The sequence below is a fragment of the Gadus chalcogrammus genome, chromosome 11 (assembly GCF_026213295.1).
Source record: "Gadus chalcogrammus isolate NIFS_2021 chromosome 11, NIFS_Gcha_1.0, whole genome shotgun sequence".
NCBI classification, from domain to species: Eukaryota; Metazoa; Chordata; class Actinopteri; order Gadiformes; family Gadidae; genus Gadus; species Gadus chalcogrammus.
In genome coordinates, this window is record NC_079422.1 from 24,662,381 (window position 1) to 24,688,798 (window position 26,418).

A 26,418-nucleotide genomic window follows, 5' to 3' on the forward strand; every position below is an offset into this window, starting at 1 on the left:
ATGCCTCACTAATAAGGATGCTTCCTCTGCTTGGTTCAAAATCATAGTCTCCAGTTTAGATTGGATATGCTCATCACTTCCACACGGTGCAAACAACTTTATCCAAGTTGTAGACACATAAATCCCAAGATGTGGCCTTTGTATCACCAAGAGGGATGTACATGAAGCACTTTACAAAGGGACCATGTTTGAGAGGCAGCAAAAGTGTTGAGCTAAGATAATGACCCCATTCCCTTTCTCTAAAAATAATATTCTCAACCCTCTTTCTACACATAAATAGACCACAGCTTCCAGTGAATTCATCTTCTCCTCCAGAAAACGAAGGGACAATCTCCCACCGTCATCTCAAAGCCCTGGAAGTTCTCCAGAGGACGACATACCCAGGGGACTGTTTTCAACTTTACTGAACTTTATCGCTGACCACGTTAGATACATTACGCAACATAACCCTGTTGGGGTGGCTGTGACCTGTGAGCCAAAAAATACTTTACTTGAACACTTTAACTACTCTTCTTCAAAGGTCACCCGGGAGAAATATGTGGCAGCTTGGAAGTAAGGTAATCCGGTTGCTCTCTGAAAGGACATCACTAAAACCCGGGACCTTGTAAAAATAAATCCCAAGGGTCTGGTTTCATGGGCTGGAGCAGCTGACCCAGGCAGCAGAGAGGGTCAGGGTGTGTATCTGAGGGTCCTGTCCGCTGAAGGTCTGAGAGGAACCACAGTTTGCATCTCCAACCGTTGTTAAACCTTGTTCCCCGAGACCAGATCATTTGGATCAGGGCCGTGCTACACACTGCCCTGTAATTCTGAATGTTTCTTTGATAGAGGAAGGGAAGAACCTATTAGTCAGCCGCTACATGATAAAACTGCTGAACAGAGCTCCAAACATGTGATTAAAATCCTGACATTTACCACAGCTCACTCGAAGGTGGAGATATAGGCCTACCGTTTCTTGTTTGCTTTCTCCAAACCTGCGGTGTAATGTTTCTTACAATTCTCTCTGACAAGCCGATTCAGTAGCCTAACTAATTCTATCAAATCTTATGTTGGCTGATACATTCTGGCGAAGCCAACAACATCCTGTTTCTGGTTTTTAGGCATACGGAGACTGATAGATGACTATTTAACTGAAAAAGATTCAAAAGATGCGTTTTGGGTGGCCTGGGTGGGTTTTGTTATAGTATCATGTATCTCCCTGCTCATTAAATCATATCCACAATGATAGCCTACTTGTTTTATAGATTGAAAATCTCTTCCTGCTTGTTGTTCTGCCCGGTGGGTGCGGTTCAATTATTGGATTGGAGGAAACATTAGAAGAGTGTACGAAACCTCAGCCGATCCAGGGTAAACAAGGCGGGATATTCATTTTACTGTGTTGAAAGCCACACTGAGTGCACTAAAACCAAACAGACATTTGGGTTAATTTGGTCTGTCTTCAACTTTAGACGTCAGATCACTCAACAATTATGTGTTATTAAGTGTTCCAGGCGCCGGAGGTGGATGTGCGCACGGTGACTCACTCGTCCACTCAGCTTTCCTCAGGAGCTAACGAGACCTTTCTAATGGCGCGACTTCTCCTCAAACCATCCGACACCCGCCGCTACAAAATGTCTTTTAAATCAGCGGGTTTTATGGAGGAGGTGAATGGAATGCGGTCGACGTGCTTTTAGAGGCGAAGGGCCTGCAGGAATTTGCGGTGAGCTTTTGTCCGTGATCAGCTCGTGTTCGGCTCAGGACGGTGTGTTCCTGTGGTGGAAGCATCGGGGGTGGTGGGGATCTTCAGGACCACAGGAGTCCAAAGAGCTCCAATACCACGCTCTCTGCGCTCAGGGGGAACGGAATCCAACTCCATAATCGGTTTACCTTAGGAGTGAGTTGTTTGCTTCCACGTTCAGTTAGTTCACTACTGAAGAGGACTGAAACTGAACCATAACTGAATTACATAATGATTCGATTTTCAGTCCGATAAAAGAAATCGAGAAGAGGGATTTCAAAATGCCTGTGGCTGGCGATGCTCACCGTGCAAAACAAACATGGTCAGACTCATCTGGGTTTATTGTTCTGAGCATAGAGGACATCAACTACTGCTAATGTAACGAGTCATCATGAGAGGACCCTATTTATCTGTTTATGTCGGTAGCTTCTCTGTTGTTGTGGAGAAAGCGGGGCTTGGTTGATTCCTCATCGGCCTCACAGCGTGGAGCAGCACATGTTGAGGCCAGAGGGGTCCCAGCTGTGTTTTGGGCGGAACAACAAAATTTGTTTCTGTGCCGGTGTGGGCATGCATGCGTGTGTGTGTGTGTGTGTGTGTGTGTGTGTGTGTGTGTGTGTGTGTGTGTGTGTGCGCGCGCATATGAGTGTATGTGTGTGTGTGTTTGTGTGCGCATGCATGCGTGCATGCATATGTGCATGTGTGTGTGTGTGTGTGTGTGTGTGTGTGTCTGTGTGTTGACCCTACTCTATGTTAATGTCACCAGCGGTTTGTTGGTCATGTGACCCATGTGTCAGTGCCGGTGTTCATCACATGTGAAGCCACCGTAGGCCTACGTTACGTGTCCAGCTCCCCGTTCAGCTGGACGCCAGGGGGGGCTTCAGAAGGCACGTCAACAAGACAAGACACGAGAGAAAGGTCCAGGAGGAGAGGATATGAACATGTCTTCAAATAGAAAGGGACTTTGCACTTACTTAAGTGCAATGACACAAATATGACGGGGGGAAATGTGTGTGCCTCTCTCTCTCTGTGTGTGTGTGTGTGTGTGTGTGTGTGTGTGTGTGTGTGTGTGTGTGTGTGTGTGTGTGTGTGTGTGTGTGTGTGTGTGTGTGTGTGTGTGTGTGTGTGTGTGTGTGTGTGTGTCTCTCTCTCTCTCTCTCTCTCTCTCTCTCTCTCTCTCTCTCTCTCTCTCTCTCTCTCTCTCTCTCTCTCTCTCTCTCTCTCTCTCTCTCTCTCTCTCTCTCTCTCTCTCTCTCTCTCTCTCTCTCTCTCTCTCTCTCTCTCTCTTTTTGTGTTTGTGTTGTTTTCTGTTGTGTACTGTCGTCATTGTCCCCTGCCCGTTCCTAGGGACCTGAGTGAAAGCTCATTTATTTAACATACAATATTTCTGTCTCAAATAAAATAAAAATATCGCCTGGGCTAATTGTTCAGTAAGACGTGATTGGCCATCTGGGACTGCTTTATGTTGTTCTGCTTTTAACCAAGTACAGAGATGGAGGTGCTTTTAAAAAAGAGAACATTTCCACAGCCTACGTACAATATTCAGACAGACGGTGAGAGGATAATTACGATAAGAGAAAGAAAACAGACAAGCTCGAGTGATTCCGGATCATGGACGTCTTGCGCCCTCAAGTGGCAATAAACTGTAAGGGAAGAAATAAGATAAAAAATGATAGGAGAATAGCTGACGATCATGAGGGGGTTGGGTTTACTAAGGAATCTAACATAGAATAGAAGGCACAAGTTGGAATAAAGTTCCTATTTTATGGTAATGAATGAACCTGCATTGATATGCCTATAATTATCCCTTCATGTGGCCTTAATTATCAATTGAATTGGTTTACCATTTTATTAGCATTTTATGTTTGTGGTAAATTGTATTTAATTTAATGGTTTTAAAGGACTCAATAAGAAGGATAGGCCAAGAACAAACCATTGTATTTGCAGGTAGAAGCAGTATCATCTGAGAACACAAAGAGGCATGCTGACCTTCTAGAACTGACTTCACGCAGCCCCTCCGAGCCACGAGACAATGTGGCCCTTCCAGAGAAAACATCCCATAATGACAGTGTGGGTGGCCGTCACTCCCACAGTCAAAAAACCAACACGTGCCGTAGAGAAGACGACAGGAGATACACGCCAGCCTGCCAGAATCACAACAAACACCCACACAGTCAGTGTGTGTGTGCGTGTTAGTGTGTTTGTATTTGTGTGTGTTTGTGTATGTGGGTGTATGTTTATGTGTGTGTGTGTGTGTGTGTGTGCGTGTGTGTGTGTGTGTGTGCGTGTGTGTGTATGTGCATGTGTGTGTATGCTAGTTTGTGTATGTGTGTGTGTTAGTGTGTGTATGTGTATCTGTGTGTTTGTGTGTGTGTACGTGTGTGTCTTAGCGTGTAATGTTTGTATGAATGTTTATGCGTGTGTATGCGTGATAGTGTGTGCGTGTTTATGTAGGTTTGTGTATGTGTGTGTGCGTGCGTGCATGTGCATGCATTTGTGTGCACGTGTACTGCAGGCTGGTGTTTGTTAATAAACAGCTCAGAGAAGAGCGTCTTTATTCACGGCTCCAGCAGCCGCGGCAGCAGCCGTCTACGTCTGCAGAAAACGGCCAGCGCCGGAGAGCAGAGAGCAGCGCTGATTAAAGATGGATGTGAGACTCGTGTCAGGAGGCCCCTGGGCCGGCTGCCAGGACTGTCAGCCGCTCAGGTGTCAGCGGCTGGCCGCAGCAACGGCAGCAGAGAACCGGAGATCAGCAGGAGGATCACGTCCTCCCGGGGCGAAAAGGCTGCACTCACCGCGGCACACCTGGTCCAGAACAAACAGGTAAGATGTTTATCCCGCTGTGTATGTTTTGTCCTCATTAGACTGAAAGGCAGATCTTAGGATTGGAGAATTAAGGGTGTTACAGACGTAAGGAGGTCCGTGGAGGATTGGATCAATAATGGGGGATCGATGCACACTAATGAGCAAGAAGGGTAAGAGCCTGAAATGGGGGATTCTGTTCATGAATGATGGGAGAGGTGTTTACAGTTACCCTCGCTGTCATCTTCTTCAATCTGCATGTGTACGTGGCGATTAAACATCATGACCCGTGTAAAAATATCAGCTTAAAAATAGCAGTGAAGTGTCCTACTGAACAGTTACTGAATAGAAAAACCCCAAGAAAAACAGCTCAGGCCTATAATAATGAGACATTGTTCCGGCCTTTTGATGGAGGGAGGAAACAGAGACATGAAACGGCTGACCACAATACATCTTCAAAAGACCAAATACAGCGCAGTCAGGAGACTCCTTCTGCTGACTCATCCCGTAACCACCAGACCTGCCGCACATCCGCTGGTTTCTACATGTTTACCGGAGTAAAGCCGTCCGTTGGTATTCTAAAAATAAACCCAGCTAATATTCCCACCATGTGCTCTGAGTTGCCGCTAGAAGGTGCAGGAGCAGCATAGCTGTCGCGTGTGAAAAGCTCAGGGTGCTAAACCACACAGCCTTGGTTGGTGGTGAGTGGTGGGTATTGTAGACTGCATTGGAGGCAGACTGTGGTCACCGTTGTCGGGATAAGGCCTATCTGTCACCAGCTGGGCTGAGGTTCACTCATGCACGCAGGTGAGCTTGGGTTACCGTTCCTTGCTTGTCAGCCGGTCTGCTTCAAGTTTCAGAAGCACTCAGCCCCACAGATGACAACGCACTGCGATTGAGTTGCACACGCTGCAGCTAATATGCTGACAACGAGAAACACTGGACTTATGATAACTTATGGGGGGCTTGCCAACAATAACGTCTAGTTCTGTGTTACTCTACTCCTGCTGGGGTAGGCATGTATTACAATTGGACAAACTGTTGGAAAAGTTATTTACAGCAGCCTGTATCTGCATATGCTTTGAGCAGTCATCGTATTACTCGCAACCCTAATGCACTTAGCGCTTGAAGTCGACACTTTCAGCTACAAATTACAATAATGAGGAAAAATCATTTTGAATCATTTTGTCAGATGAAAAGGCCCATATGATCTAAGAAGTGTCTTACGATACGTTTGAGATGTACACTTTCAGCAACAAATTTCTAAGAAACATAATTTCGACTCATCTTGTCAGATGAAAAGGCCCAGATGATCAAAACATTATCTCATGACCTAGGTCAACTTTCCACTCAAACAAACAAACACCATTTCTTCACTAGACCAGTCGGAGAGAGTCAAAGCCGTCCTCCCTGTCCACTGATTGCATGACAGAACCGAACCACGATCAACACGCTGTGTTGTTGAGCGACTACAAACGCTCCGCCGGGGCCGAGATGCACGGAGGCCTAATCAGCGGCTTTGCTTCCACAGGAAGTTCTCCGTCACACTGAGGCGATGGCGTCTTCTGGAGCCGAGTCGCCACGACGACGCACTTTGAGGAGGACCACCGGCGGCAGAACCCTGCTCCAGGACCTCCTCCACAAGGGAGGCTCTCACGTGGGTGCCCTCCGTGACCTTCTGTACAAGGCCCACCCGTGGGTGCTCTTCATGACCTTCTGTACAAGGCCCACTCGTGGGTGCCCTCCATGACCTGCTGCGTCAGGGAGATTAATTTGCATTACTTTTACATTCACATTCAGGGCATTTAGCAGATGCTTCTATCCAAAGCGACTCACAATAAGTTAATTTGTCAGACGAAAGAGAAACCAAAATATTGCTGTCGGTACAGTCAGGACGTTAAAACCAAGTGGCAAGCATTAACAATCGCTAGCCCATTCCCTTTATACAACAAAGAAAGGATAGATGCTACACAATGCTAAGTAAAATTTTAGTGCCAGGCCATACAACCTACAATAGGTGCATACATTAAGTGGCAGGATGTACATCATCATCATCATCATCATCATCATCATCATCATCATCATAGTTTTATTTATCGAGGTCGGAATTATTCCTCTCCCGACTTTGGGGCCTGTCGGACTCGACGTAATCGTCTTAAATGCCCTCTCCACACATACAACCTACAACCTAAGTGTGTAAGATGGGTGGGAGGGAGGCTGTGCCGAGTCCAGGTGAACTCTGAACAGGTGAGTCTTAAGTCCGATCCGTAGGTGCTCCCCATGACCTGCTGTACAAGGGAGACTCACCCCTGGTTTCCACACAACAAGCTCCTTACTTTCAGCCCTTATAGCAGGCTTTGTGTCTCCCCACTCGCATGCATATGGATACACACGTTCCATATTCACACATATTACTGTTCTGGACCTCTGCTGTGACACACATTCCCGTCTGGGATTGATAAAGTACAATCCTTCCTTTATGGACATTAGCGTACTGGCGTCATAACAGAGTTGGCTTCACTTCACTCTTTTTTCGCAATGTCGAACTCATGTACAGTAAGTAGTGTGACGCAGTGTTTGGTTTGTTAACAGGCCCCAGGTGAGTTGGGCAGGGAGCCCAGGCTCATCCAGTCCATAGCCGGTCTGATGAGGGGCAAGGGTCAGCTGCTGCTCCTGGAGAGACCTGATGCTGTGGAGGTCTACAAGGTCAGCGAGCTGCCTGTCATTCTGGCAACATGACACCCTGCTGGACTGGGATACAGTGGAAGTTGACCAACCGTCACATGTGGAACCACACACACACACACACACACAGTCATGCACACACACACACACACACACACACACACACACACAGACACACACTCGCACATACACACACCACACACACAGAAGCACACGCGCACACACATACACAGACGCGCGCACACGCACTCACACACACACACACACAGACACACACGCGCGCACACACACACACACACAGACGCACACACACACACACACACACACACACACACACACACACACACACACACACACACACACACACACACACACACACACACACACACACACACACACACACACACAGACACACACACACACACATACACACACACAGAAACACTTATGCTGGGTAACACACATACATACACACACACACACACACACACAACACACATGCATGCACACACTTCAACAAATCAGCAAATCATCAATATCAGTAAATGTCGATGACAATGAACAGGATGGAGACAGTGTGGGAGGACATCTGAGCACAGATCCGGCCAAAAGATAAAAAGCTGTCAATGAAGCATCTCCTGGCAAGAAACATTTTCCAAGGAGTAGATCTAATATCAAGCAAGAACATGAAATCCAAACACACATCTGACCACAGAGCTTATCTTCCAGTACCAACTCTGAACAGTCTGAAGACAATCACCTGAAGACAGCTCAGGAGGTAGAGCAGGCTGACTTGTAAGGGTTGCTAGTTCGATCCCCGGCTCCTCCTCGTTGAGTGTCGAGGTGTCCCTGAGCAAGACGACTAACTTTACCTGCTCCTGTTGAGCTGGCCATCTCTGGCATTGGATAAGAGCGTCTGCTTAATGCCCATATGTAAAATGTACATAGTATCCTGAACTCAGTGCGTCATAACACGGTGTGTCCACACAAAGTGTGTCTGAACATAGTGTCTGTGGTGTGATCTGCCTCTTCTGAAAAGCCATGTTGAAAGTATCTGAGACTGATTCCTAGAACCCCCACATAACCAAACCGTATTTCCGTGAAGAGACACAAACCAGACCTGTCCTCACCTTGGACCCACAGCCAATGGGGAAAATACTCACTTTGCTGTCTTTCATTTACTTTAATACACTCCCAGACTCGTTGGACTTTGCTTTGATCGATGATGAAAATGTGCTAGTGTTCCCGGGTCCTTACTACGTCGTCCCCGGTGAATGCTTTCATGTGTAGACTAATAAATGGCCCTGTTTATCTGGGTGTTTCCTGCAGCTTAACAAGCCCCCGGTCCGTTCAAAGGGAGCTGCTGCCGACCAGTTGTACCTGCCGAGGATACCGAGAAGGCCCTCAAACCTGGCCTCGCTCAGGGCGTCCCTGAGCAACTCCTGTCCCTACCTGTGCGACCAGCGAAGGGGCAGTGTGTCCTCCATGTGCTCCCAGAAAACCGTCAACTGGGATAAAAAGACGGTAATTCAAAAATGTAATAAAAAATAGCTAAGACTCAAGACTCACTTGTTCAGAGCACACCTAGATTATGCATAGCCTCCCCCCCAGCCCCCACTAACCCCCTCTTACGCACTTATTGTACGTTGTACGTTCTGGCACTTGTAGCGCAACAGTACTTAGCGTTGTGTAGCATCTTACCCTAGGTATCTGTGTTGCATACGGAGCATGGGTTAACCTAATGATTGTTAGTGCTTGGCACTTGGTTATATGAACATCCTTACTGTACCGACAGCGATGTATTCTTGTTTTTCTTACTCCTGACAAATGTACTTATTTACATTTTTATCCTATTGACGCTTTTACTTTTGGATAAAAGCGTCTGCCAAATGCCCTAAATGTAAATGTAATTAATTACAAATCGTGTTTGATATTTACGTTAACAAATTGTTGTCGGTTGACGCTTTTTGGCCCAGCGTTATCGACCAATCGGAATCCAGCATTCAGCGACGCTGAATCAGACACAGCATGACCTCACCCTCCGTCTCCTCCCCTCTGATGACAGAGCGGCCTGAAGGCCCTGGCTGAGGCTAAGAAGTCCAACGTCACTGTGACGATGACCTACCTGGGGCTGCGCAACGCCCACTCCGGCTCAGGCACCTTACAGGACGAGCTGCGGGTCCTCCAGCAGGTGAACGGGGGGGAGAACCTCTGCGTGTTCAAAGGCCTGGTAACACCCGGAGGTAAGGGCCTCGGATTGACCTGTGAAATTCAACATTGCGTCCGCCGGCCCGTGCTTTCATCCACGCCAAGGTTAATACTTTGGAGTGCAATCATTGTGTTCAAAGGGTTTTGTTTTTTTTGCGGCAGTGTTTGAACAGTGCTGTACCTTCTAACGACTACAAAGACCACGGATCAATTATGACATCGTAGAGCAATGCTGTACCTTCTAACGAATACGACAGACCACGGACCTGCTGCACCTTTTAACGAATACGACCATGACCATGAATGGACTGTCACCATTACGCGCCCTCCTAGGTTTCCTTTGCTTGAATTCATGCTCTCAACCTCAAGAGCTAAGTTGTGTTTCGTTGGGTTCTCCTCCCGCAGAGCAGTTCCAGTTCCTGTCCCAGAGACACCGGGGCTACCCCTTCAGCGCCACCATGTACGTCAACGGCCTGATGGCCGCCCGCATCAGCTCCTGCTGCGAGTACCGCTACTCCCCGGGCTTCCAGCAGGGCCAGCGGAGCTGCTTCAGACTGGCCTGGCTCTCCGGGGGAATGCCCTGCCACAGGTGTCTGCCTCACACTTACCTTCCGTGTGCATAGGAACTAAGGGGGTCTGCACACCGCCCGAAGAAACACCCACACATCCGGGGAGGTGGGGGCGGTGAGGGTGGAGTTGAGAGTGGGTCTGGGTGGGGATAACCTCAGGAGGTAGAGCGGGTTGGCTGCTAGTTCGATCGCCGTCTTCTCCTAGCTAGAGTGTCGAGGTAATAATAATAATAAATTGGATTTATATAGCGCTTTTGTCGCACTCAAAGCGCTTCGCAGAGGACAATACAACAAATAAATAAATACACAAAATAAATGCAAAGTTGATGGGGAGAGGGGGGGGGGGTCTAGGAGTAGGCAGAGGAGAAGAGATGGGTCTTGAGGTGGGACTGGAAGATGTGGCGGGAGTTCCAGAGCCTGCGAGCTGCCCTGGAAAACGCTCTGTGACCAAGACTGCAGAGTTTTGCTGTGTGGGTGGAGAGGAGACCGGCTGAGGAGGATCTGAGGGAGCGGGGGGGGGGGGGGAGGAGGTCAGTGAGATATGGGGGGGGCCAGATGGTGGAGAGCTTCATAGGTGAGGACCAGGAGTTTGGAATGGTTCCGGTGGGAGATGGGGAGTCAGTGGAGGTTTTTGAGGACTGGGGGTGATGTGGTGCCAAGATTTGGTGTGAGTGAGGAGCCTCTCCCGGAGGGCTGCTACGATGTGGACCAGCTGGAGTCTGTTGATGGAGGTTGTGCTGATGCCGGAGAGGAGAGAGTTGCAGTAATCGAGGGCGGGGGGAGATGAATGCGTGGATGAGTCTTTCGGGCAGCGGGGGTTGTTGTTGTGAGGAGGGGTCTCTGAGTGAGACACCTCACCCTCATAGCTGTCGCCTTGCATGGTTGACTCTGCGGTAAACGTGTGTATACACAGCTGTATGTCGCTTTGGATAAAACCGTCTGCTAAAAGCCCTAAATGTAAATTAGGTTAAAAATTCTTCTGGCCTGGGAGTAGAAAACCAGTCCCAGGATGTGCTGGTCTTGGACTGGGGGCTCCTCGACCCAGTCACTGCCACCCAGTGACTCGGTGACGGTTTGTGGCTGGCGGATGACGCGTGGTCAACTTCCCAACCCCACGAGAGCAAACCACGATATTAAAGATCAATATCCGCCATCTGCAATAACGTGAACCCAACCGTTGAGTCTGTTTACTTATTTATCGTATCTTACTTTGTAATATTATATCCACTCTTTGACATTATATATTGCTTTCGTACCATCACTTCCTGCTATTGCGATGTCCCCTTTTGTTGCGGTAACACCGCAAACGTCTCCAGTATGGGATTAATAAAGGAGGTTATGAAACGGAAAGTAGAAAGCACAATACCTTTTCCCATCACGTTTGGTTCCACCTTAGCTCCACCGCGTGTTTTCTCTTCTAAAGAACGCATTAGGGCTATATGCGGGCAATATAAGATGCCTGATTAATTCACTGTACCCTGGCTGTGGAATCGTGTTGTGAGAAAAATAAAGGAGTCAAAATAAGAGCACAGCTTTTCTCATCTCTTTCAGATGTACAAGTCTCCGAAACAAATACGGCTCCTGCCAGCAGCTGAACAATGGCACAAAGGAGAATTTAATTCCCCCGCTAGACCGGAACGCTGGCAAAGGTAGAAAGGCAGCAAATGAGTGTCTCAATTTTCCATGACTTCCTCCTGCTTATTCATCAAAACATTTATTGAGAGCAGGCCCGAGTCTTTGTTTCCAATGGACTGTTTCCACGACAGAACACCGCACGGAGCACTTTTCTTAAACCCTCGTCTAATTTCCTTGGACTAGCCCCCGATGAGGAGCATCACTCAGCCCCCCTGCTCCTCCCCGCCGCAAAGCCGGAGAAGAAGAAGAAGAAGACGTTGAGGCAGAGGACACGGGAGCACAGCCGGGAGGCCAGCTGTCCGTCCAGCGACAGCGAGGAGGACCCCGCGCCCGCAGCCGCCAAACGTCCCTCCAAGCCCAAGAGACGCAAGGGCCGCCCCGGTCCGAGGGAGGGCAAGGGTGGGACGGGGGGCAGTAAGGCGGACCCCAAGGAGACTCAGGTGCTGGGGGGCTACGACGGCAGAACCGCGACTCACAAACAGGTCCAAACAGACCAGGAGTCCCCCGGTCAGGGCAGGACCCCGCGGGCCAGGAGGGGGGTGGTGGACTCTGGGAGAGGGGTGGTGGACTCCGGTGAGTGCAGTTCATCTGACTTCAAGTGCCCTCTGCTTCCTGCTCTGTTGTGGTCCCAGATCTGCGACCACAACAGAGCAGGAAGCGGAGGGCCTGGCAGCGGACGAGGTCGGCCTGCTGGAGCTGTTTTTCCTTTCGATTTTGTTTTTTAACGGACAGAAGTTTCCTTTCTCCTCCTCGTTTTTGGTCGCCCTCCAAAGGGGGTCCGCAGGACAAGGAAGCCCTGACGAGGCACAAAGCGGGAAGAAAGACGGAGCCCGGAACAAATGAGAAAAGCAGAGATGGGGATGGAACCAAGGACTACTATGAAGAGTGTTTGGACATGAGTGCAGCGCTGGAGCGGCGCCCAAACCAACACAACTGGTTCAAGGCAAACAGTATGTATAATGTGTCAGAGGACGAACCCGGTGACCGTCCAGCCCTTACATAATACACTCCAGCACTTTAGGGGGAATTATGTAATGTAGTATATATTATCCAAACGTGCTTCATTCAGCATAAATTGTATCCTGTTGGGCTTTTACTGACATAAACACACACACATTTACACACATGGAAACACAGGCGCACACACACACACACACACACACACACACACACACACACACACACACAAATACACATATCACATCCTTATAATTGTATCCTGGACAGAAATGTTACTATTAAAAGTTAGTGCTAAACTTTTTACATGAACAGTACTATGAATTACACAATGAACGACACCATGAACTACTCAATGAACTACTACTACATGAAGTACTCCATAAAAGACGTCATGAATCACATCATGATCAACACCATGAAATACCCCATGAGGTACGCAATGAAATATACTATGAACTACAACATGATCTACAACATGAACTACACTATGAACTACTCCATGAACTAAACCATGATCTGCAACATGAACTAATCCATTAAATACACCATGAACTACACCATGATCTACACCATGAACTACACTATGAAGTACTCCATGAACTAAACCATGATCTACAACATGAACACCATTAAGTACAACGCATGCCACACATGAACTAAACCATGGACCAAATGCGTCCCTCTGCCATAATGAAACCCTCAGTCGTACTAACCACCTGACTCTCTGTGTGATAAGTCTTGGAGCGATGTCGTCTGAAGAAGCGCCTGGCAGCAGGCCCCCCAGGGACCAGCTCAGACCTGGAGCCCAGCGAGTGTGAGAGCGAGGAAGAGGTTCCCCCTGAAGAAGAGCCAGCAGAACCAGAGGTGGAAGAACCCCCACCAGAACCAGAGGTGGAGGAACCCCCACCAGAACCGGAGGTGGAGGAACCCCCAGCAGAACCAGAGGTGGAGGAACCCCCAGCAGAACCAGAGGTGGAGGAACCCCCACCAGAACCGGAGGTGGAGGAACCCCCACCAGAACCAGAGGTGGAGGTTCCCCCAGCAGAGCCAGAGAACCTGGGAGAAGAAGATCTGCAGACACAGGCAGGACGAAAACAAACATTTACGACGTGAAATTCATAAAAAAATAAATCGCAATCGATTTTGAGACAAATAAAAAAGTAAACAGATCGAACAAATGTTAAACTAAAGTAATCATTCATGTTAAGGAAGTATTTAAGTCTTGTAAGTTATGCAAACAACTTGCATAAAGAAAGGATTTTGATTTTCATAAAATACTATGGAGGTTTGAATATACCATAATATTACATTAACAAAGCCCTTAACAAAAACAAAATAAGAACAAAATAACACAAAAAAGCCACAAAATCACAAAATCCCCAACCTGTGTTTAATTCCACCTTAAAAGAAAGGCCCAATTTTCCCATCGTCCGGCGCTGCCGCGTATACCTGGCGGCGGGGGCCTTGATTAACCCGCCCGTGTCGGCGTTCCGCCTGCAGCTTGACGCCATGATGGCGGTGCTGAACGCGTCGGACGAGGTGGAGCAGCTGGTGCTGAGGAACACGGGCCTGACGGACGACCTGCTGTGGAACCTGGTGGAGGTCCTGAAGAGGAGCCCCTCCGAGGTCACCCTGCTCAACCTCAACCTCAACCGCATCGGCCCGTTCGGAGCCCACGTCCTACTGGACCTGGTCAGAGCCAAGCCCCAGGTCCAAGGGATACAGTGAGTTCTGGTGGCCTGAGAGAGGTGGGGGTGTCAGTACTGGACCACATATTTATTGCATGTAGATATACCCGCAGAATCATGTATGCACGCATAAACGCACAAAAACACACACACACATAAACATTTTCAAGCAGGTCAAATAGTTAATACAAACTAAACGTCTTCTTATTCGGCTTGTTTTTGCGAAAGCGATCCCCTTTGATGTTTGTTTGTTTGTCACCTGACCTTGGTGGACAGTTTCAAATGTGTTTGATAATTAAAGCTGAAGGACCTCTGATGGAAATCAAGCGGCCATCATCTGCACTGCACTGCGCTCTTCTGTCCACAGCATATTCGGAAACAAACTGCGCGACTACGGCGTCCAAATCCTGGTGAACGGGATAGTGGAGCTGCAGGAGCAGACGGCCAGCGAAGCAGTCCTCCAAGACAGCATGCTCCTCCAGTCAGACCAGCTCCTCCAGTCAGACCAGGACCTCCAATACACCATGCCCCTACAGTCAGAGCAACACCTCCAACAAGCCATGCTCCCTCAATCAGAGCAGCTCTTCCAGTCAGAGCAGCTCCTCCAACACACCGTGCCCCTTCAGGCAGAGCAGCACCTCCAACAAGCCATGGCCCTTCAGTCAGAGAATCCCCTCCAGTCAGAGCAGCACCTCCAACACACCGTGCCCCTTCAGTCCGAGCAGCAGGTGAACCCGGACCTCCTCGTCAGCCTGAGCGCTACGTGGGGCTCTCTCAGCATCTTCACCCTGCTGGAGCTTGACATCGGTGGGAACGGCCTCGCCAGCGACGGGCTGCGGCTGCTGGCGGCGTACATGAGACACTACTCCTCCCTGCAGTACCTGGGCCTGGCGCAGACCAGCGGGGCTGACCTCGCCGCGTGGAAGGAGCTGTTTGACAGCCTCAAGGAGAACAGCTCGCTCACTCACATCGTCCTGGACGAGAGCAGCCTGGGGGACCCGGGGGTGCGGATGCTGGCCGACGTGCTGCGGGTCAGCGTCAGCCTCCGGCAGGTGGACCTGGACAGGAATGGCATCAGTGACGTGGGAGGGAACGACCTCATGGGGGCGTTGCTCTGCAGGACTCAGTGTCCACTGAGCCATCTGAGCCTTCAGGAGAATGACATCACCCCGGGACTCATGAGACGCATACAGGAGGAGGTGAAGAATACCTGACACCAAACGACTCAACGATGACGAGTAACATGTAGTTAAAGGTGCTGCAGGAAAGGTTTTTGAGTGACAGTAGATAATATTTGCCACCCTCTCTGCTCCCTCCCGCCCTGTGTTTCTCTGTCATTGGGAAGGGATGCATTCACTCCCCTTTGATTGACAGGCAAAATGTTTTTCCTGAACCAATCAAGGAAGAGCTGTCCTCCGAATCGGTTCCATACAGATGCAGGTGCAGTTAACCAGAGAAGATATTTCACAGGGCATTCAACCGCTGCCTTTATAACTAATTAAAGTCAAATGATGGTTCTTAAATAATGCCTGCAGTACCTTTAAATGTAAATGAATGTACTGCAATACACATTGTTCAAAGAGTATTCATATCTTCACATTAATCCCCAAAATCAAATATGCTGCAGTGATCCGATGTAAAATAAATACCTGAATCTCCTGCTTCTAGGCCACGGGTTCTCATAGCGCCCCTGATCCCCGGATACTAATCCCAGATAAGCCCCTCAAACCAGAGAAACCAGATCATTCATCAAGTATGACAGGATGTCTTAGGGGATGTGTCCCACAACCTATACCCAGGTCCTCAGTTCCCCCCCTTGGCAGGGCCGTGAAACGACCCAGTTCATGACAGTGGCCGCCTCTAACAACCCGGAGAATGTTCTTTTTCACCAATTACCACGTCTCAGACCGGAAAAACATTAGTACGATTTGTTGTTCAGAAAGTGCCAGGAAAGAATTCAGCTGGCGCTGGTCTTGGTCCTCCTTGACTAGAATGCTGCCAGTTACAACCCGCCAGTCTGTGCTGAGGCTCCCAGCATCGGCTCAAGTGGAGCCCACAGGAAAACACAGATCTCCTGCTGCTTCCTCTGCATGCCCAGCCCAGGACGTACAGCGTCCTGTAGGGTAGAGCCAGGCCTCATTCAGACAATGTTTGAATTAGACTCATTTGCAGTCTGGATAGCCTTGAAGAGAGCACTCCTATTTAGATGTGATTCTGGTTGAACGCAGCTTCTTCTTCCTCTTATTCCTCCTGCTTCTTGATTACAAGGAATTGATTGATTTCAATAATTTGATTTTCACAAGTTCACTGTAGTAATAAGACCTCCGATCTGAGATCAGTCCCCTGTCTGGTGATCTGTAGTCAACACACCGCCATTCCAGTCAGAGGTGTGGAGAAACTAGGGCAACTACACACACACACACAACTACACGACGCCCTCGGGTCGTTGTTCTTTCAACGACGACAATTTGATAATAACCTTACGGGTGATCAAAGCTTGTCATGGCAGGAAAGATCCCCACCGAATGCTCAGAAGGCTGCCAATAGGGCTGAAACCTATCCCTCCACGTTTCATCTCCAGTCTCATGGATTAACTCCCCCAGTGATAACAGTCCTCTGGAACAGCTTTGCCCCGGATGACAGACAAATTAGTCTGGAGCACCTGAGGATTACAAAACCCAGTCGCAGTTTCAGCGGCTAAAATATTAAACTCTGCAGTGTACCATAGACCTAATTCACCTAGAACGTTCATAAGTAGAAAGTTATATGCTAACCCTTACCCTCTTATCCTAGCTATCTTTGTTGTATACAGGGAATGGGTTAACCTAACAATTGTTAGTGCTTGCCACTTGGTTCTATCAACATTCTGACTATACCAACAGCGGTATATTGTTGTTCCTCCTTTTTCTGACAAAAGTACTTATTGTAAGTCGCATTGGATAACAACATCTGCTGAATTCCCTAAATGTGAATGTAAATGTAAGTAACATTTAGATGGTTTGATTGGGTTGTCATGGTTTCCCCAAAAATTCTGGAAAGTTTCCCCAACCAACCAACCAATATGGCCACTAGGGCATAAGGGCCCTTTCCTACCAACAGATGCATGCATGTGATACAGTGCAGTTGTGGTGTGGCTGATTCAGCCCTCTTCTGATCATTCGAGAACTTCATTAACTCCCATTGATACTGAGAGTCGTCCGTTTACACCTGGACATGGTGTGTATCGATAGCCTGCTGTATTTCACTGCCTCCTGCAGCTCAGTGCATCTTTTGTCTCTGGGACAACGTGACCTTAGAATACCCTGAAATTAACACTTCCCTGAAAAAAATCCAGATGCTATTGCCACAATGTTACCTGTTCCTTCTCGCTTTTAGAATAAACACAGACAAATGTTTAAGTGAAGTGGGTATTGTGTATGTTTTATTTACTATTCTTCAGTAATGGAATCAGAATCGTATTTTATGATTTTTTTTATAAATGTATTAATAAATATTGTAGTAGATATATCTATCTCAATGATTCTCGTTTTGTTCTCTTTGGCGACACCTTTGGTGATAAAGCGTCATTTTCCCAAAGATTCGAAACAGTGACCCCCAGGTGGTAACATTTATAATACTGCCAATGCCAGGGCTGTCATCCGCAATCACCATTGTGTTACCACAATCAGTGATAGAATGATTACTACATTTACCAGTCTACATGGTGTTGATATAAACCTTTACCAACCTTTTTTACAGTTCCCAGCCTCAAGCTACATGATTGAAATACAAATATCAAATAAAGTAAATAAAGTGAAAAGCCCTGCTGATATGAGCTAGTCTGCCCAAGAGTTTGGATATGATTATAATCAATCTAAGGTCTGAGTTGTGCGTCAAGTCAGATGGAGGCAACGGTACCATTTTCATCACCACAAGGATGAACATAAATAATGTGGGAGAGAGACAGCTGAACATTGCCTGCACAATTCGCCTCAGTGTACCGCATTAAGAGGTTGAAGGGGTGTGTGTGTTTGTGTGTGTGTACAGTAGAGCTGCTCTCCCTCCACATTTACAGGCAGAAGATCTGGAGCCGGTGTGTTTGTGTTTAGGGGAGCCAGAGGGCGGTGAACCGGCGTGGATGGCCAACAGCAAAGCCTCCGTTTGGCAGGCTCCCACTCTGACCCTCCAGTTAAACTCTGACTCGGTTTGTTTGGACCGTCCAAAACAGATGGTCCTGGAAAAGCCTCATCGTTGTAAGGAAATTGTTTTCAGTAGAAAGTTTCATAAAAAAACATGAACAAATTGGTGTCTGCAAATGGTTGTGTCCATGTTCACCACTAGAGGCTCTTTCAGACATACTTGTAAGATGAAAGCAAGTTTGTCAAAGCCCTTCGTTGGCCTGTCCAAGAACAAATCTAAAATGAAAACAAAGAACACATAACATGTAATTTAGTGACGCCTTCAACACCCTCTTCATCTCCACATTCGGTGGAGGTAGCAGAGAATACTTCTGGCTACGGATGAGAAGGGACGATTTTCTGAGATGATAGCACTCCTGTGAGATCTCTCGTCAACACAGAGACGCTCCCGTCATCAGAGCTGCTGTTGGAAGAGATTTATAGATCGTATACGGCTCGGTCGATGACGTGGGCTGTCTACACTGAAGACCGAAGCCAAAGGTTATGATTTGCACACAGCTCATTGCTCAGACTTTGGCACAGACAGAAAAACGCAGCTGAGACCACAAATTATTTGAGCTAAAGATAAGTGAAGTCAATCTTACGTGAGACATCAGTATCTCTTAAAGCATCATGCGAGGGGGGTCTACCTTTCATACTAACTCTGAACCAAAAGGACAATACGGATGTGTTTTCCTCTTAGCCTTGGCTCTTAGCGCATTACAGCATGATGCATGATGATGCATGGAAAAGTATGTGGCCTTTGGAACAATGACTCAATCTGCTGTTTGACATTTGGTCAGATAGATAGAGGAGTGTTTCAGTATGGAACATGCATGCAAATGCTCATCCAAAAACGAAATGTCCCCATAACAGTAGTAAATGGACGCTAGAGATGGTACTTTCTGCTGCAATCTGTTTCTGTTAAACAAATAAAACATTTAGCAACTGTATCCATCACTATCTCTTTCCATTCTTCCATCCGTCCATAAAATTATTCTGCAGGAACTACTGAAAAATATCCTCAAATCCAATTTGAAGCCGCCTAACTCGGATGAATGGGTCTTTGCTCCGTCCTGTTTAAATGTATGTACAGCGCAGCCAGAACCACGGGACAGGCGGCCTTATTGGATCCAGCTGTGCGCAGGAAGAGGCTGCCGCGTTCATCTGGCCCCAATTCAACCAAGACAGGGGAGTAAAACAGAAATCCCTCAGTGTTTATCATACCAGGGTTTCCATCAGCAGAACCCAGGCCGCCTCAGCCCCGTCTTCTTAGCGGAGAGAGATCACCAGGGACCACGTGTCTTAAACATCAAAGGATAATGTAGGTTGCCGACATAAACTCCAAAATATATTTTTGGTGTTTTGTTGTTGTTCGTGTCAGAGAAATTCTCAGACTGATTTCTCCCGCGGCATCTTGAATTCTGTTGGATGATTATTCCAGTGTGAGCTCTGGCTGGTGCTCATGAATTATACAACCGCTCTGTCGGCGGAGCATTGTGGAGATGGTATAGAATGGCTCCTGGCTACGTTGCCATCGTGTCTCCAGGAAAATCCTCCAATTTCCTTTAGACAATGAAGTTCTAATATCCACTGCGATGTTGCCGTATGTAAGCCAGCTGGGCACGATTACGTATCGGCACCGTCAATCTGGAACAGAAACAGTTGCAAGGTTGCAGTATCCACACCTGCCAATGGTTACAGACGCGATGAGTGACCTAAATCCCGAATAAAACTTTATCTGGCCACCAGATATTCATCCTTCTAATGAGATAATCTCAGTGGACGATTTGTTAGAGCTTTCCACCGCTGCTGCCTCCCGTCTCCATGAGTGGGTGACTAGGTCACAAACTAGCTAGGTGGAAGCAAGACTTCCACGCGCGACACTCAAGGGTTAGCATTGTGAGTTAATAAGTGCAAATTTAGCATCTTAAGTTGAGCTGAAATTGTCAGCAGAGTTAGTGAGTTAGTTAATGCAAATTTAGCAGCTTAAATTGAGCTGAAAGTGTAAGCAGTGTAAATTAGTTAGTGTCAATTTAGCAGCATAAGTATAGCTGAAAGTGTAAGCAGTGTGAGTTAGTCAGTGTTAGTTTAGCAGATTAAGTTGAGCTGGAAGTCTTAGCAGTGTAAGTGTATTAACGATGAGCAGCAAAATTTGAGATGGAAGTGTTAGCAGCCTTAGTTAGTATTAGTTAAGCAACACTGTTTAGTAGCCAGTGTTAATTAATTAAGTGTTAGCAGTGTTATTTAGTTAGTTTAGGAGCTAAAGTTGAGTTAGCAGTGCCAGTTAAGCAGCTTAAGTTTAGTATTAAGTGTTAGCAGTATTTGTTTAGCAGCTAAAGTTTAGTAGGCAGTGTTACCAGTCTTAGTAAGTATTAGTTTAGCAACTACATTTTAGCAGACAGTGTTAGTTAACTAATGTAAGGTTTAGCAGTTAAAGATCAGCTGGAAGTGTCAGCAGCCTTAGTTAGTATTACTTTAGCAACTAAAGTATAGTTGGCAGTGTTAGCAGTCTTAGTTAGCATAAGTTTAGCAACTAAAGTATAGTAGGCAGTGTTAGCAGTCTTAGTTAGTATTAGTTTAGCAACTAAAGTATAGTAGGCAGTGTTAGCAGTCTCAGTAAGTATTAGTTTCACAACTAAATTTTAGTTGACAGTGTTAGTGTACAGTTTAGCAGCTAAAGTTAAGCGGGATGTTTTGGCAGTCTTAGTTAGTATTAGTTTAGCAGCTAAAGTTTAGCAGGCAGTGTTGGTTGGCTACTGTTAGTTTAGCCGCTAAAGTTGAGCTGCGTGGAAGTGCTGCTGCTCAGGAATGTTACAGAGTCGCACTACTTCTCACTTCTGGCTCGGAATCCCGTCTTCAAATGGGAGTAATCACCACGGCCCAAACATCATGTTGCAGACGGTGCCGATGCCGGCTCTCAGCTATCAGGTCCGACACACGGATCATGTGCACGCTTCCCGGGCCTGTGCACACATTGCTTCCCTTGTGTCGAGTAAGAACGCACGGTAACAAAAGCTAACATCCGACAGAGCTCCGGCAGGTACATGGGAAGAGCTCTTTCAAGGCGCTGTGGCCAGGGGACGGGGAACTGTGAGGCTCTCTGTGTGAGCCGGAGGGATCTTGTTGCAGGGCCTGAATCAGGCCTCTGTTGGGTCTCCCCTGGACACTGTCGTAGCGTGTTTGCTGAAGGCGGGCCAATGAAGACTTTCTTTGACGGAGGAATTTCACAGCACACGACAGTGTGCACAGTAACACCATGCAGCCCTCCAAGCCCGCTCAGAGTTAGCCAGGAGCGGAAGTGGAGAGTCCTCAAATAGACCTAGTCTTCCAAGACCTTGTGCTCCCAGGCCAGGGAATGAGTCAGGGGAATTCGCAAATTCGTGAAATGTTTACCCTGTAGGGTAAACAATTAATTTGATTATTTGTGGTAAAAAACACTTACACCCCATATTTACATTAAAGTGAAGGAACCCAATTTGTAATTCTCCTCATTTGAGTGGGAAAGGGCTAATCCCAAGCAAATCCTCAATACAAGTCGTGTGGAATGCCTTTGTCTCCGTCGTCTATTAGCAGACCCACATAATGATGGTTTGAGAAAACAGTTTAAATGAAAGCCCCCCCCCCCCCCCCCCCCTCCGTTCAAGATTTTTTATTCCTCGATGTGAGCTGAGGGCGACAGAGGGAGGTGTTCCCCCCCTTCCACAGACTCAAGGATCCCTCACTCTCCAATAACTTTCAATTTCACTAGTCCGCATACTCGGCGCTCAAGTGTAAGCGACCGGACTGCTCCCAACGCATCGGACTTCGCTTAACACCGGACTGCTCATAACACAGCGGACTGCTGCTAACACAGAGCGTATCTCCAAGACGCGCGGAAACCAAACGCGCGTAAAAGAAACGCGCTTTACGCGGTGGAGTTCTCCAGCGTGCGATACACTCCGATGACACTCATGCACAGCTGACAGAAGAAACGATGAAAGAAGCGATGAGTTTAGAATGAGTTGTTTCATTTGAATGTACTACGTGTCATTGCAAACCTATTGCGGTATCCGGAGGAACACTTGGGATGGAAAATAATTGCTTTTATCTGCCACGTCTGGACTATAGTACAAACTCGCAAGGAAGAATGAAGTAACCGCTATGGAGACGGACAATGCCCCGTACTCCAAACTCAAAACAGCTGGAGTAGGGGGGTGAGTTGTTCAGGCTTCATTTGGCAAACTTATAGCTTTGCACTTTTGTAATTCAGTTGTGAGTTGTTGGCATTACTTACTGATTACAACCGATGCATGATAAATTCTGTAGTATGACAGTTGTGTACTAATTTGCAAGATGCTATATAGTGGATGGACGTATAGGCCTAAAGCATTTAACTAAATAAATAGGCTTTGCATGTGGCAATATTTCAGTATCATTGTGTTTTTTTAAAAAAGGTAATGTTTTCCATTTTACGCAGGACATAAAAATAACCAAGATCAAATATATAATCTTGACAATTCGAATGTTCTTCCATAGCTTTGTTTAGTCATTGCCTACTTATACAATTCTGATGTATGGGCTCATTATTCCACTGGAGAAAGTCTGTGGAGTGCAACATAGTTTCGCTGCTCGTCTCCCCATGAGCCTCCAGATCCGTGAGCGATCTGCTGAGCTTGTATGAGGGGAGGAGACATCGTCCCGGTCCCTCTCTCCCCTCTTCTCTCTGGTGACGCCCACTGTGCGTACAACTACACACTCACAGTCACTCAGCCGCTTCTTCCAGCGGGGGGGATGAACTGCAAGTCAAGATGTTGCATCATAAATGGGACATGTGGTCATCACTGGGTCTGGGAGGCCCGCCCCTTCCTGCCCCTTCCTCTCCCGTTTGAATCACAGAGTGGAGCTGGGGAGCGCTAGATGAGTAGCCCTGCCTACGAGGAAACCCCGGTCCCAGCAGCCTCATCAAACACTTGTTGAATGGATGCAGCAGTGTCTGTGGTGGGGACATCCCAGTGTGGCTACTGGCCGCCTGGTGTTTCTTGGTGAAGAAATATATAAATCCATCTGAAGGCTGCTGTCCCTGGCACGCGTTCAGTGCTGGGTGGGTCACTGTGAGGCCACGCTGCGGAAGTGGTAACGACCGGATGTTCGGGGTTTTCTTCCCGGCGTGGCGTCCGTGACCGCGGGCCAAAGCTGGCTGGCCCGTGTCCGGCGCCGGTCACACGCTGGTGTTGCTGACGGGATGACACACGCGCTCCCGCCGGCGCACTCCCAATGAGGCAAAGCCTGTCTCTGGTTTGGAGTACGATGGAGACTGTCTGAGATTGGGTCCTTTATAGCATCAGAGGCAGTGGTTTGGGTTCACGTGATCAGGCCGGGCCTGAATGTACTTCACACCCATAGGGATAAATAAGGATGCAAAAAAGAGGTGGGGAGGGGGGGGGTGCACAGAGTTTTACGATGACGTAATTTGGCCTTTTAGAAGACCTCTGCAGGCCTCCCCAGAGCGGCTACGGTCGGGACGTTCGATAATAAACTTAGCTCATGATAAACTGCTCATTAAAAGTAGGGCTAGCAGCAGAGGCTGTAGAGGCTCAGGCTGTACTCCCAGCGATAGGAGGGCTGCCTCTCTCTCTGCTGTACATCATACCCTCACCAGTCCCAGGGTTTATTCAAGAGGTGCTGAATAAGTCACAGGTAGTATAATGTTATGTAATGTATATATAGTATCATATGTATATAGATGATATAAATATCATTATCGGTGAATAGGGGGCGACGTCTCTTAAGCACCTGGGCGTGTTGTATCTCTCTCTCTCTCTCTCTCTCTCTCTCTCTCTCTCTCTCTCTCTCTCTCTCTCTCTCTCTCTCTCTCTCCCTCTCTCTCTCTCCCTCTCTGTCTGTCTCTCTCTCCCTCTCCCTCTCTGTCTGTCTCTCTCTCCCTCTCCCTCTCTCCCTCTATCTCTCTCTCTCCCTCTCTCTCTCTCTCTCTCTCTCTCTCTCCCCTCCCTCTTTCCCTCTCCCCCTCTCTCTCCCTATCTCTCTCTCTCTCTCTCTCTCTCTCTCACACTCCCCCTCTCTCTCTCCCCCTCTCTCTCTCTCTCTCTCTCTCTCTCTCTCTCTCTCTCTCTCTCTCTCCCTCTCCCTCTCCCTCTCCCTCTCTCTGTCTCTCTGTCTCTCTCTCTCTCTCTCTCTCTCTCTCTCTCTCTCTCTCTCTCTCTCTCTCTCTCTCTCTCTCTCTCTCCCCCTCTCCCTCTCCCTCTCTCTCCCCCTCTCTCTCTCTCTCTCTCTCTCTCTCTCTCTCTCTCTCTCTCTCTCTCTCTCTCTCTCTCTCTCTCTCTCTCTCTCTCTCTCTCCCTCTCCCTCTCTCTTGCCCTAACAGCCAGTTCTAAGCAGTCTCCTCTCTCCCCCCAACAGGAGGGTGCTGATTCTCTGGACCATCCTGTGTCTCAGCTGCTCCCTGAGGTCAGCGCAGGCCCAAGGTGAGTCCGTGTGTCCGTTAGTCCGTGTGTCCGTGTGTGGATGCCTGGTGACCGAGGGTGCGCTGACAAGAACACGCTGGCACTGTAGTGGGTCAGGACGGCTAAGCAGCTGAGCAAGGCCCCCTCCAAAACACGGCCCCACTCTGTTTCCGCACATGCACATACTCAGGGAAGTCGCGTCGAGATTTACCGTGACCCGGGTGAACCCTGCGGTCCTCCCCCTCCTCCCCCTCCTCCCCCTCCTCCCCCTCCTCCCCCCCGGCCCGCTGTACACTCCCGCCTGTGTTCCTCCTCTGATGTTTGTGCTCTGAAAGTGGGCTGCAGCTTGTTTACTCTTTCTTAAGAATGATAGCAGGTCTCGGAGCCGGCGACGGCTCCCCCGTCTGCCGGTACTCCTGGACCGGGGCCTAATGCACGGGCTGCTGGGAATTAGATCACCCAGAGGCCCTGGACGTCCCCCTAAATAACATGGCTTTATTTGTTGTTTTTATATTTCGTCTGCTGCAGCACAGAGTCAGCCCGCTGTCTCTCCGCATGACTCCTTTCAAAATGTGACTCCGCATAGCCTTACCCCCCACCCCCCAAAACCCTCTTACTGACTTATTGTATGGTTTATGTCCTTGCACTTAAAATAGTACTTAGCATCGTGTAGCATCTTATCCTAGCTGTCTTTGTTGTATTCGGGGAATGGGTTAACCTAACAATTATTAGGGCTTAGCTCTTCTATGAACATCTTTACTATACCGACAGCGATACATTGTTGTTTCTCTTTCTTCTGACAAATGTACTTATTGTAATGCGCTTTGGATAAAAGCGTCTGCTAAACATCCTAAATATAAATGTAAACAAAGGATTCCCCCGATTGTCATTCCACGCAACAGACACATTTACCCTTTACTATGGAGTGCCAGAGATGTCAGAAACAACAAGACCATATCACTGATTGCCATTTGTTAGCCATTTGTTCGTAACTTCTTCCCCTATTACTTCACTAATTACAAAGCTCTTTTATAACATCACTGATGACTTGTGTCTGTGCCTGCTAGTCTCATGGAAACATTTACAGTACACACTTTTCCCTCAAACCCAAACCAGATTGAAATTCTTAGGCACTGCTTAACGTAGTGTTTATGCAACTGACTTGATAGATTAAGTTTTACATGGAGTTGAGGGCTGGCCCCTGGGAGGCCATTGTTTAAGTGGATGACCCAGTTTAAGACTTTGGCCACGTGGTCAAGCTGAAGTTGTACTCTATAGTATCCGCTGATTTCAGGCCTAGCTACAGCTGGTCTGCAGGTTGAACTGGTGCAGTGGGTGAAGGGTGTAGATGTGTGTGTTTTGCGTATGTGTGTGTGTGTGTGTGTGTGTTTGATATTGAAGTCACTATCAATAATATACAATAAGTGTGCATTATATTATTCTATAGTTTGACCATTTATTGGAGTTATTTTGAGTTTGATTTCATACGCTGTAGTCCAAGCTTTCTGTTTTAACGGTCATCCATCAATGCAGACTCACCATTTACATGCACGGGGAGAT

General features: G+C 47.8%; 3 protein-coding genes across 3 annotated transcripts in view; 2 read left to right on the forward strand and 1 right to left on the reverse strand.

Moving 5' to 3' along the window:
* The window catches only part of si:ch73-29c22.1 (kelch-like protein diablo), a 242,530-nt gene that overhangs the window by 14,603 nt on the left and 201,509 nt on the right, over positions 1-26,418 (reverse strand). The window lies entirely within an intron of this gene.
* Positions 3,744-17,700, forward strand: LOC130392358 (uncharacterized). The gene is made up of 13 exons (XM_056602846.1): positions 3,744-3,781; positions 4,249-4,534; positions 6,045-6,170; positions 7,106-7,219; positions 8,528-8,722; positions 9,264-9,441; positions 9,812-9,995; positions 11,527-11,624; positions 11,794-12,183; positions 12,384-12,560; positions 13,307-13,653; positions 14,071-14,294; positions 14,626-17,700. Exons 1-13 carry the CDS (start codon positions 3,744-3,746, stop codon positions 15,470-15,472), a joined length of 3,204 nt encoding a protein of 1,067 aa, XP_056458821.1. The 3' UTR covers positions 15,473-17,700.
* Positions 22,105-26,418, forward strand: part of LOC130392359 (collagen alpha-1(XXVII) chain B-like) — a 59,855-nt gene continuing 55,541 nt past the window's right edge. Inside the window, exons 1-2 of the mRNA XM_056602847.1 lie at positions 22,105-22,611; positions 24,815-24,879. Of these exons, the coding sequence (XP_056458822.1) occupies positions 22,559-22,611; positions 24,815-24,879 (118 nt within the window). The 5' untranslated portion in view covers positions 22,105-22,558. The remainder of the gene's footprint in view (positions 22,612-24,814; positions 24,880-26,418) is intronic.

What these genes read in the sequence shown, in the direction of transcription:
- LOC130392358 (XM_056602846.1), top strand. Translation starts at nt 3,744, where the DNA reads ATGTGGCCCTTCCAGAGAAAACATCCCATAATGACAGT. An exon ending in AGACCGGAACGCTGGCAAAG is followed by an intron (nt 11,625 to 11,793) that starts GTAGAAAGGCAG and finishes TCCTTGGACTAG; the next exon opens with CCCCCGATGAGGAGCATCAC. An exon ending in AAGAAGATCTGCAGACACAG is followed by an intron (nt 13,654 to 14,070) that starts GCAGGACGAAAA and finishes TTCCGCCTGCAG; the next exon opens with CTTGACGCCATGATGGCGGT.